Source organism: Staurois parvus, unplaced genomic scaffold (assembly GCF_062004578.1).
Source record: "Staurois parvus isolate SC_StPar_1 unplaced genomic scaffold, SC_StPar_1.0 ptg000840l, whole genome shotgun sequence".
Lineage (NCBI taxonomy): Eukaryota > Metazoa > Chordata > Amphibia > Anura > Ranidae > Staurois > Staurois parvus.
In genome coordinates this window covers 1,994,686-2,007,488 of record NW_028318636.1, presented here as the reverse complement: position 1 = coordinate 2,007,488, position 12,803 = coordinate 1,994,686, and the positions used below count along the sequence as shown (strand labels likewise).

General features: G+C 38.8%; 1 protein-coding gene across 4 annotated transcripts in view; it reads right to left on the bottom strand.

The window, feature by feature from the left end:
• Positions 1-2,601: 2,601 nt before the first annotated feature.
• MTMR3 (myotubularin related protein 3) overlaps positions 2,602-12,803 on the bottom strand; it is a 120,260-nt gene continuing 110,058 nt past the window's right edge. For all 4 annotated transcript variants that reach the window (XM_089655459.1, XM_089655461.1, XM_089655462.1 and 1 more), the window contains one exon: positions 2,602-5,624. In XM_089655459.1, coding sequence (XP_089511585.1) covers positions 5,468-5,624 — 157 coding nt within the window. In that variant the 3' untranslated portion in view covers positions 2,602-5,467. The remainder of the gene's footprint in view (positions 5,625-12,803) is intronic.

Below are 12,803 nucleotides of genomic sequence, written 5' to 3'. Positions count from 1 at the left end.
ACACACACACACACACACACACACACACACACACACACACAAAACAAAAAAGTGGTTAATCACAGTTCAATTACTTTTTCACATAGAAAAAGGCCGGTTTGGACAGCTTTTTTTCACTTACAAATTGCAGTTTATAAAAACGATGATTTAATTTATTATTTACTTGGGTTATCTTTGCATAATATTAAAATTTGAATCATTTAAAAAAGGTGACAAATGTACAAAAAAAAAAATCAGGAAAAGGCAAATACGGTTTCACAGCACTGTATATAAAACCTGGCAGCCATGGGTGGACCAATTTATCCCCTCAGACTTCAAAGAATCCCTCCTGGGGACTTAACACTTCAGTATAGGAAGCCAAATGTGCAACGCCGCTACCCCTTCACCTCAAATCAGCCTGATGAAAGCCACAACTGCTCAGGGTAATGGCATCTGTAAGCTGTTGCACATATTTCATCAAGCCTGAAAAGACTTTCTTCTTGAATCGCATATTTTCCTCTGTGGACATGGTGGTTTAGATGGCCCCTGGGACTCCCCTTACCCATCCTCCTTTCTTTGGTTCTTCCCCTTTGTTTTCGCGCAGTCCTGAGCCCCAATTTGGGGAGTCTTTCTTGCTCCTTCTTTGAGCTCTGAGTTTTCCTCCAACTACATGAGGGCAAGGTCTTCGTTCTTCTCTGTTGCTTAAGGCATGGTGTACCACCTACTGTAGGTCATTGGTACTGTTGATTTTGTAGTGTTCTTACTGCAATTGCTTGTCTACATGCTAGCCCTTCTTGCATGAAGAATTTAAAAGTTCTCATTTAGACATTGCTCTTATTGTACCTACTGACTGTAAGAGCTTTCATTAAAACTTTTGAATAGGAAAAGGCCATGATTTGCCTATCCCAGGTGTGTATATCCCTGCAAGGGTTTTCAGGGACTGGGTTCCATAGGGATATACCACCAGCCTGGACCTGTATAGCACTCTGCAGCCCACTACATGTAGCACTAAGTGCCAGTGTTAACACCTATGCAGGATCCAGTGCCTGGAGCAAAACTACAGGCTGTCTACACAGCTTGGGGTCCAAGTATGTCTCCCCAAGGTTTACCTAGGTTGTACCAACAAAGTCAGGTGGGAGCCAGGATCCTTCAAGTCCACATACAGGAATACTTTGAAAGACCCAATTGCTGAAGACCTTTCTACAAAATCTATTTAAAGCTCCTACAGCTGCAACAGCAGGCTTATCTTAATACAAGATGTATGTACTGCATCAATAAGGGCTAAAACCACCTGCAGTAATTCTGAGGTGACAGCAGGAGACTGCACTGCCTCAAAAACACTGTAAGGACTGGCCTGACTTGTTCCATTGCTTCTGCTAGATCAGAGATTAACATAGCAAGGGAAAGCACAGGAGTAAATTTAGAGCCTCTGTAATCAGTATCCATGAGGAATTGAGTGAATTTCCCACAAAACCGTTTGTAATCAGGGGTCTCTACTGCAGACACAGAGTAGGGGGACTCGGACAATATTGGGAGTTCTCCTTAGCTCTTTTTGCATGAGTCTATCTTGGCAAGACTATTTTGTTATTTCACCCCCCCCCCCTTCTCCATTATGTGTACATTATTAAAGATTTATAATTTTTTTCAGATTCTATTTTGCCTGTTCTTGGATGACAATTGTACCTACAATGCAGCATTTATCCTGAAGAAGCAATGCAAAATATATTTATATTGTAGGATGCGTATATGTAATTAAGTATCTAAGTTTTGGAGGTGGGCAGTAGGAATGGAGCAGAATTTGATGTCCTGTTTTTGAAAAAAAAAACAGGAGCAACAGGATGTTGCTTCCTCTAAATTGATTGGCAGGAAAATAAAGAATGGTGACATTACCACAAAGAGGGAGTGACAATCACCCGTTGGGTGGAAACCAGGCAATAGAGGGAAATTTGCGGTAGCTCCCAGAGCACAGCCCAACCATCCTACTAAACAGAGGGAGTCTTCATAAACAGTACTTACTCAATACCAAAGTTCTGGATCTGGAAAGTGCTCTGTGGCTTTTACTAGTGCTTGAAGACTGGAAAGGGCCACAAGGGAAACGTAGCATTCAAAAGGTCACATTCCAGGCAGGTGCCCACTTCAAGTCAAGCAGGGTAGGAGTACAGCAATGAACCTGTAAATTCCATATCTTGAAGTACAGTGAAGGATGCAGGAATCGATTGTTAGACAATGGGTTCAGGCGCTTGGACCCTGGCAAACGTTTTGCAGGGACCGTCCAATGTGCATCTATATGACCCTACCCATTCCATGAGGTTCCAAGTTTTTTTTTTTTAGCAATCAATAAGGAGATTACAAAAAAAGGAGGAGCCCATACCTTGTACTTCAAGATATTTAATTTACAGGTACATCAAAAATCCTGTTATCTTAATTCAATGGCATAGAACACGAAACAGGAATTTATTCTTGTGTTATGGGACATCCACAAGCAATAATTTGAGAGGTGGGCAACAAAATAGCAGCAACAGGCCCACAGAAACCATAAGGGCCACTGGACCCAAGCAGACAGTTGGCAGCAAAAGCAACATACAAATCACACACCTACAGTATATATTTCACTACAGCCAGTAACATGTCAATTCAACTTTATTTCACTTTTATTTATATAGTTAACAATGCTAAAAATGATTTACCTCTTGCTTTGACACAAAAAAGAAAAAAAATAGCTCTTTAATCGCCTTGATAGAAGGGAGAGAACGTTTATATATATATATGTTTATATATACACATTCTAAGAAGTCAGCTTCCTTATAGACAACAAAGAACAGAAGAGCAAAATGGGGAAAAAGTGCTTTAACCGACCAGAGTATGTGGGATGTTGGCAGATCACTAAGCTCTGCTGTGTTGAATCTAGGACCTGTTAAGAATGCTGCTGATGCCAGCAACAGAGCTGGACTGAGCTTGGCAGCATTTATCTGATGTTAATAACCTTTACCACCAGGTGGAGTATATATATATTTTTTAAAATGTAACCCACATATACACCCTTTGTTCACCAACAGTATAAGTGGTGCACTCTACAGTCAAATTTTGTTATCCTTCTCTTTCTCTCAGAGAAACTTACCCACAATTCATTAAATTCATTCTGTGTGTAAACTGGCTGCTGCCCTGTCATGAATCCATTCAGCCTCTTCTATTTTTAGCATGTTCTATGCTGTGATCGTCCCAAAATTGCTATCTTAAGCTGCAAAATTATATTAAATACTACAAATTTATATACACACCATAATATATTCATGGCTTGCTACTATGCATCAAAACATCCTAATGTCTTCATGGTGAACCTAAAATGCCTAGTTCTCAGGCAGGTGAACTACCTTATATCAAAGTTTCTGTTGTTCAAGCAACTTCAAGCACATTTTCTGGTCATTCATAGCCCTGTGTTCGCTGAAGGGCTTTTGTACTGGGGTCCTGCTGCACTGCAGTAGAGAAAACATTATCCTACTGCCCCCACTTATTAGTTCATTAGCCCTCCCATCCCCTGCTGGTGCCTCCCAGGGCACATCACAACATGGGTTTGCTAATTAAGTGCACTCCAGTGGGGGTGGGGAAGAAAAAAAAAATAAAAAAAAATAAATATTTATACAAAAATAATGAAGTGCAAAATAAATTGTCCTTAATACATCCTTAATTGTTTTGAGCCTTTTCAAATACTTTTATCATGGCATCATTTCCACAGTACTAAAAAAAAGAAAAAAAAATATATATATATATATGAGAAAATGTTTTAGGCTCTACATTGGATAACGTACAGATTTCATTGATTGTAATCCATGGTGCGCTCAAGTACTAAGAGGGGGTAAACCCCCCCCCACAAAATTAGATTAAGGGTTACTAAAGAAAAAGTAGTCTATGATACCTATTCTTATCACCCTGTGGAGCCTATTTTAAAAAGTGCTGAAACATTCTCGCAGCATAACACTGAGTCTCTGCAAAATAGCACAATAACTGGGAAGGGGAATACAGGAGAAAAAAAAAAAAAAAAAAGCTTATTTTTCAAACTCCCACTTGGGGGTAATACTCTTAGCTGCTAGCTTACAAAAGTAGCTGAAAACAAATTTGTATTAAAAATGAGAAGTTCTGCAGAATGACCTCAAGGCAAGAAGGCCTCCTGCATCAAATGCAGCAGGTTACAGCTGTTGGATGAACAAATGTAAACACACAGGCTTAGGGTGAACCCATGTTCAGAGCAGTGTGTGCTAACTAGCAAACGCAGAGGTATTCTTTTAGGAGGCTGCAAGAAAGTAGATAGTAGGTCTGGTAAATTGTATTTGTAATACAAAGTTGCCTTTTGCTGCATGTCAGAGCTTTTCAAAACAAGGTTCTGGACCAGACACCTCAGGCTGAGATGAAGGTAGGCTAGCTACACTAGAGATTCAAAATACCTTAAAAACAGATGCAAGGTAAACCCTTCCTAGGAGACAAATTGTGATTTCCTTCTGAAAATGACAGTTGCATGCTGTTATTTTGACCCACTTAAATACTTTGGCTCTTCTGATATGCATGCTTTCTCCAGGTCAGTGACTCGGAGTAAAATTGGAACTTATCTGCATACCTTGTTCTGTGTTAAGGGATATATTAAAGCCAAAGGGTTAGAATGACAGCTAGGCAACTAGCATTTGCACTATGAGACGTCGGCAATGGCAGCCTCCATATTCTGCTCACAAAAGGTTTCCTTTGATGGCTGTTTCACTCAGTTAATGGATTTAAGACATGGCTAATTTCCCTATGCTGGTCAGATTATTTAACTGAACACAGTTAAACTGTGGAGTACAGAGAAGCTTCACTAAACCCTATAAAGAAAGTGCCAGCACACAAATATTGGATAGCTGAGATGACCATGCAATAAAATGCACCAGGTCTTGATGCATCTATTGTTGAGCCAGTGTTTACTCTGACCATTTGTGTACTATCAGCATTTTCTTTATAGTTTACAATCAGTATATTCACTGCCTTGTTTCACCACAGCCCTGTCCTGAGTACCAAGGGGAACAAAAAAAAAAAAAAAAAAAAAAAAAAAAAAAAAAAAAAAAAAACACAAAAAAAAAAACCTTTTGCTTCACACTTAATGTGCCATTCCCCTACTATAACTGCATAACATCTATGTGTTCCATAATGTGGAGTAAAGGTGCAGATATGCCACATTTTATCCATGAAAAGAGTGCATTGCACTTCTAAGATTGATGTGCTCAGTCCTTCAAGAAATGATGTTCTGATCTCCTGAAGTGCCCTAGACAAATTGGAAAGCACAGGATGTTTCTCCATCAAGATCCAAACACTGCTCCTATATAAACAGAAATTAAAGTATGTAGAGTGGTGTAGATAAAACAGGGCAGTCACTAAGATGGGTAGCTTGTTGTCCAATGTTAAACTTGCTCTTTCAGCAGATTCATACATGGCTGGCCTCATTCTCTGTGGAAGGATGGATGATTGCCTAGTTAGAAGTAGCAGTGATGGGATTTTCCAGTTCCAGGCTGGAGTGAAGATTGCTGTAACATGACTTGCACACTCGACTCGGCTCAAATAGTTGCTGACTTGGAACAGGGACCTTCTGATTGCAACAGCTCGAGCAGAAAACGTTGCCACAGTTCCTTCATCAGGGAAAACAAAAACAGAAAGATGCTTAAAAAATGTTTTATAAACATATTTGGTAACGTAATCTCACCCACCAAAGTGATGCTAAAAAAAACCTTAACCTAAAATATGGCATTAACCCAACCACTAAGCACCAGAATGGTCTGTTCTGTTACATTCAATCAGACACAGTCAACCTATATACAGTTCTTTCCCATTTCAAGATTAAGACAGATAAATAAAAAGACCATATGTGTGGAATAATGGCTCTGACCAAAATGATTGCTCATTATTCTGGGGTGTCCACTCATCAAGGATTTATATTGGTTATTTAGCAGTATTAACATGGATGACACAACAAATCATAACAAGCTGACAACATGCAGTAAAAAGGTTTCAAATCACATGCAACACACACACACACACACACACACACACACACACACACACTATTGTAAATCCCTGATATACTTATGAATTACTACTTGAAGAATCCTCAACAATGTAATTGGATTATAAGATTTGCAAGCAATCTGCCTGTTGGTAACCTGTATAATGTACAAGTAACTTAATGCAGTTTAATAGTATAATTACCAAATACTGCTCTTTCCAAATGCACCAAAAAAGAAAGTTTATACTCATGTAAAAAGAAATGTTTTTGTTTTTTTTTAGTTCATCAAAGGATACAGGAAGACTGGACACTGACAAACAAAACATAGATGGGATAACCTTTCCTACTACTAGTATGCCTTAGTTTTATAGCAGAGCAGTAACAAGAGCATGATTATAAACAGAATGTTGGGACCCGTGTCCTTCAATGGACATTATAGCTAGTAGAAAACTTATATTTTGTTTTTTTAATCTATTGAAGGATAGAGGTCCTTTGGGATGTACAAAAGCAGCCCAATTGAGGGGTGAGCAACACAGCTAGCATCAGATCAGATTGTGATGTCCACCTGGTCCTGGTAGAACTTGTGAACAGAACATCATATCTAAAACTGTTGCTTGATGCCAAAAAGAAGCACTTACCAATCTAGTATAGTATGCGTTGTAAGAGGAACACGATCCTTGAGGCTATAAAAGCTTGGATGATGGTGTGTCTGAATGGAATGAGAAACCATTGTGCCCTTACTAGGATCATACAGAACAAAAAGGGGAATCCGTCTTTCTAAAAGACGCAGACAGAAGGGTTTAAAATCTCCTTTTGGTCAACTGGGGGATAGAAGAACAATGTCTTGGTTAAAGAGAAGAGGCAGAAACTACCTTAAAGCGAATTTATTCTTAAATATAAAACCTAATATCTATATGTATATCTATATCTATCTCTCTCTCTCTATCTATATCTCTCTATCTCTGGCCTGTGCAACCCAGAACCTCCACTTCTGGGGTCCACTTGCAGACTTGCTTCCTTGCCAGGCTGTGTGCATCCATAGACACACAGAACGCTTGGCACCACCCCATTCTCACAGCATTTGATTGACAGCAACAGGAGCCAAAAGGCTCACACTGCTGCCTCTGTCTTGTGAGCAGAGGAACAGAGACCCACGCTGCTGCAGATTAGAACAGCACTAGATCGAGAAAGGTAAGTATAGAGGGGTGTGTGGGGGTGAAAACTACCGGGACTTTTTTTTAACCTTCATACAGGGAATGCATAAGGGTAAAAAATGTTCTACCTTTTAAAACAACCAAGCAAGAAGGATGTCCTGGACCTCAACACCACCTTGCGCCTAAGCAAAACCAGAAAGTGCTCCTGGATAAAACCACCAGTACAGACACATGTCTGGCAGAAGTGATGGCTACAAGAAACAACAACTTTTAAGTGTTAACAAAGAGGAATGTCTCTAATGAGCAGTTTCTAAAGTACAGAGAGGGAATCTACATGGCAGACTGCATGTACAAAGGTCTTTAATCATGGAATGAAAGGCCAACAGTCTCAGTCTAACCAAATATAAAAGGGCAGATACCTGGCCCCCGATAGTGCTGACAAACGCTGGTCTGGGCCCAGCTGTAGGAAGAAGAGAATTTGTCCCACAGAGAAACTCTGGGGTGGAAACTTTGAGATGCTCACTAAATGGCGTATGCCTTCCACCATCTCATGACGGACCTTACAAGTAGCCCCTCCTAGCCCTTAGCATCATAGAAATTACAGATTCAGACATGTTCCAGTTTCAAAAATCTGGACTTCAGCAGCTATACCATTAAAGTCAGTGACCATGAAGCAGAATAGCAAATTGTCTGTAGGACACCAGATCGTCAGAATCTTCTAAGATTCCTTGCGGATGCTTCAGAGCTGCCAAAGACAACAACCTGGTCTTTGGACAGACCAGTTTGCTTGGTATCAGATATTTGAATGACTTGCCCCAGAACATAATCTTTAAAAAAAAAAAAAAAAAAAAAAAAAGGAAGAAGAGGTATGAAGTGAAACTGGGTAAAGAGAACCTCGAAGGAGGCTACAATGAGGCCTTGGACTCCCATGCAAAATTAGTCTAATTGGTTGACCAACTAATTATGATGAAAATAGTTGTCAACCATTTTCAATATCAATTATGTCAATTAGCCGTTTCAGCCCTAGTTAATACTGGGGTTATCTGTGGTGTAGATGAGAGGTTGCAGGGGGAAGGGCCATGAACTGGTTGTGTAGAGGCCCCACAGCCAAAATGTAAGAACTAATTATGCACTTGAAAGATGGGAAAATGCAGGCATTTATTCCCAATGTCCAAAGAAGCAAGAAAGCCTTCCTCGTGAAGGAAGGTGATGACAGAGCCTGTAGATCACCTGCAGGATTTCTAGGCTTGAATGAAGACATTCCAAGCTTTGAGAACCAAGATGGTGCAAATGCCTTCCTTGAGGTTGGCATTAAATACTTGAAATTATTCTGTCACAGGAACTTCAGCAACGATACCTTGGTCCAGAAAACCCGAGTCGGCTTAATGGAGATTTGAACTATTAAAAACATTTCTTTTGTCACCATTGCACAAACAAGTGAACAAGAATTTGCAGTATGTTCCTTGGGCTTCTGCTGAGGAAAGTGGGTTCTCTTTCCACTAGTACAGTCCTTGATAACAGTATCAAGAGTTGGTCCAAACAGATATACCTTGAGGGCCATGCAGATCAAATACTTCTGAGACATGGGTTTTATAGCGTAGCCCTTTAACTGAATATTGCATGTGTACAGACATAAGACCATTGCACTAGATAAGTTGGGAAGCCTCCAGCAGTCCATCAGAACTAAAATTTAAAGCAGCTATCACAGCCCTTTGGTCCATGTGTTCTATAATCATGGATTCAACCTTAGCAATACTGAAATCTCTTAAAAAATTTTGACCAGTCATGGTTTAGCAAAGTAAAGTCACAGCCAGGGTGGGGTGAAGAGTAGGACCTGCCAGCAAGAATAGGGTTCTAGAGAGGGCTCCCAAAAACTTATGAATTGGATCCATAAAGTACTATTAAACCACAAAAAAAAAAAAAATTAAAAAAAATTGCAGCTCATCAATTCTAAGATGTGGTTGCTGAATTAGTTTTCTTTTTGTTGGCTTTTCCTTTATTTTCATCTGGTGATCTAGCCAGTAAGTCTGGACAGCTTAGACTGTTAAAGAGATTTAAAAAAAATAAGACCGTAGCAGTTAAAAAGGTGAGACAAACCATTTACCACCAACAGGGGTGCTTAAAATAGTCAACTTGTATTCCTGTATGTCAAACCTTTACCCCATAAGGAAACAAATGCTGTGGTAATCACTCATAAAGTGATAGCATGTGTTCTGCTATAATTTGTTAGACAAGTCCAACTAAATCTGCTAGTCTAAATACCACCGTCTCCCCAGACTTACAATGCTGCTGTCCAAATATGTCCACTTTACTACTTCATCCAAAATGCAGGCAACCTAAGACAGATGTGTTCCTGTCAGGATCACCAGGTGAAATAAAGAAAACAAAGACCTAAAAAAAAAAAAAAAAAAAAAAAAAAACAAATGCAGCCACCACGTCTAAGGGTCGGTAAGCTGCAACATTACATTTTCGTTTTTGGGTTTAATACAGTTTTAAAAAGACAGGTGCATCCTCCACTGTGGTAGTCACTTTGTTAAAGTGGGGCACTGAAAGATCCACAGTAGGCATAGACCACTTTTGTACAAAATCCACCTCAAAACGTATACAAGGAAAAGCACTTCAGGGAACAACCAGCTTATCAGGGTGTTTCCAACCTCTGTAGAGAAAAAACTGGAATAGTAGATGCAAGGAAAGGTCTTTGTGGAATTAGGAGTTTTAAAGTACTCAAGACTGGAAACAGCACTCATAGAAATCAACAGGGTTATCATCTAGAATACCATCAAATAGGCTGCAACCAGATACAGAGCACTGTAAAGCTGCATTCACACTGAGCTGATCATTTTATCAAGTGTTTTTTTTTCCAGGCACCTGAGAGTTTGAGCAGATTTGCAATTATAGTTTTTTCTGTTTTTTTTCATTTAGGCATTTTTGCTGTGGCAATAGAAATAGCTGCTGTGAGCTGAAACCGCTTGAAAAAAAACACTCATTCCCACTGTTCAGGTGTATTCCATTCAAATCTATGGGGACAAAATGCACAAATGTGCCTGAAAGTAGTACAAGTACTTTTTTGAGTGACAGGCGTTTTGCTATAGGTGACGAAATACTCATATGTGAACAAGGGCCATGGAAATCAATTGGATTCTGCTTGTTGAGCATCAGGTGTCGAGCTGAAAAACGCCAAAGTGTGAATGGAGCCTTAATTTTGATGTCAAATTTCGATTTAGTTTTATTCATAGTCTTGACTAAAATGCCATTTTATTTTTACTCTTATTTCAGTCATCTGAGTTGTTTTAGTCATATTTTAGTTGACTAAAATATCCAGAACATTGTAAAATCGACTAAAATCTCCAGGATCATAAACAAGCAAAAATATTGCTTTTTGACATACGGAAGTTCATTTTATAATATAAAAACAACAAAAAAAACTGTAAACTCTATTGGGTATAATGCCATTGCACATACAGTATTACTTGAATATAAAAACAGTTCTCTGTTAACCACTTGCCCTCCAGAGGATTTACCTCCCCAGGTCATTTTTTGCTATACAGCGCTACGTTACTCTGATAATTGTGCGGTCATGCAATGCTGCACCCAAAATTAAAATTATGTTCTCTCTTGGTGGTATTTGATCACCTGCACATTTTTTAACCTTTTGTGCTAACAATAAAAAACAATTGAGAAAAAAATATAAATATTTTTGACTTTTTGCCATTAAACATGTCCAGTAAAAAAAAAAAAAAAAAAAATATAATCAAATTGTTTCATACATTTAGGCCATATATGCGGTTAATGATGAAAACGAGTATCAAGTAAAATCTTTAAACAAAAGCAAGTTTTGTAAACAAAACAAGATATTGCTTTTTGACCACTTGATTTTTATGTAAATTTTTCATTTAGTTTTAGTCATAGTCTTAACGAAAATCCATTTTAGTCGTATTTTAGCAATCTGAATTGAAACGGGACTTTATTCGCATTTCGTTTTAGTCACTGAAAACATGCAGCTGACAAAAACTATAAAGAAAATATTTTTGTCAACGAAATAAACACTGCTACAGAGTAATTTGTAGAGTGGTTCACCTTATCACAGGACAAACTATACCAATTATGACAAAACGGATTTTGGTGATGGTTTTTTTAAAGCAAACATTAAATTGTGCCTGGCTATTCTGGCATTTGTGTTGTCTTTATGCGTTGTTACTATGGTACAACTTTTATTTTGGTTTAACCACTTAAAGAGCAACCACCCGCAATGTACTACGGAAGGATGGCAACGACGTACCAGCACAGCGATATGCCACGTATGCGCACTAGTGTTTTTGTGCATTAACAAAAAAAAAAAAAAAATTTTTTTTTGTTTACAAAAAAATTAGCATCTGAAAAATCACTGTGCAAACACTGAGTATTTTGCAGATCTCATTTGTTGCCACAAGTTTTTGGAAAATGAAGAAAACAAAAAATGTAATTTTGGTCACAGGGTTTCAAAAAAAGAAAAAAAATAAATCTGCAAAATACTCCCCATGCCTCAAAATTCCTTGGGGTGTCTACTTTCCATAAAGGGGTCATTTGGAGGGCTTTTGTACTATCCTGGCATTTTAGGGCCTCCGAAACTGGTAGAGAGGAAGTGATATGAAGAAATATGCCCTTCGAAAGCCGGAAGGTGGTCATTGGATTTTGGGGGCCTTTACGTGGCTAGGCTGCCAAAAAGTCTTTCACATGTGGTATCCCATACTCAGAAGTAGCAGAATGTGTTTTGGGGGTGTTACTCCACATATTCCCATGACGTGTGAGCAACACAGTTTGGGTGACAACTTTATGTAAAAAAAAAACAAAAAATTGTCAATTTCCACAAATTTGTGGCAAAACAAATCTTCCATGGATTCAACATGCATCTCAGAAAATTCCTTGGGATGTCTACTTTCCAAAAAGGAGTCATTTGTGGGGAGGATGTTACTGCCCTGCCATGTCAGAACCTCAAGAAATGTGATAGGCAGTCAGAAAGTAAAAGCTTATGAATAAATTTGAGTTTATAGGATATTTTTTATAACAAGGTAGAAATTTTTCGGTCTTTTTTTCATTTACATCACAAAAAATAAAAAACCCAGTGGTGATCAAATGCCACCAAAAGAATGCTCCATTTGTGTGGAAAAAAAAATAATTTAATTTGGGTACAACATTGCTATTTCAACTGGTAATTGCATGGTCATGCAAAGTGCCAAAATCCTGGTCAGGAAGGGGGGAAAGCTAGAGCTGAAATGGTTAAAAGTAAATACAAGCAACAGTATGTGCCTGCAACACATTTCTGCAATGACAGGTCTACAGGCAGATACAGGCAGAGATGCATGTACACCAAGCAGCATAAGCCATACTATGTTTTTGTATGAAGCATATTTGTACACAGTTGTGCCCAAAAGTTTGCATACCCTTGGAGAATTGATAATATACAGTATACTATTTTTAACCCCTTGGCGTTGGCACCTCCTGACCCTTTAAGGGGTATGCGACGCTGAAAGGCAGGGAGGGATTTAGGGTCATGTGACCACCGTGATTGACTGTCACAGCAGGTGTACGGCCATGTCTTGGTAGGTTTGCAGTTGTGCCATACAATTTCCATTTTCGGATGATGGATTGAACAGTGCTCTAAGATGTTCAAA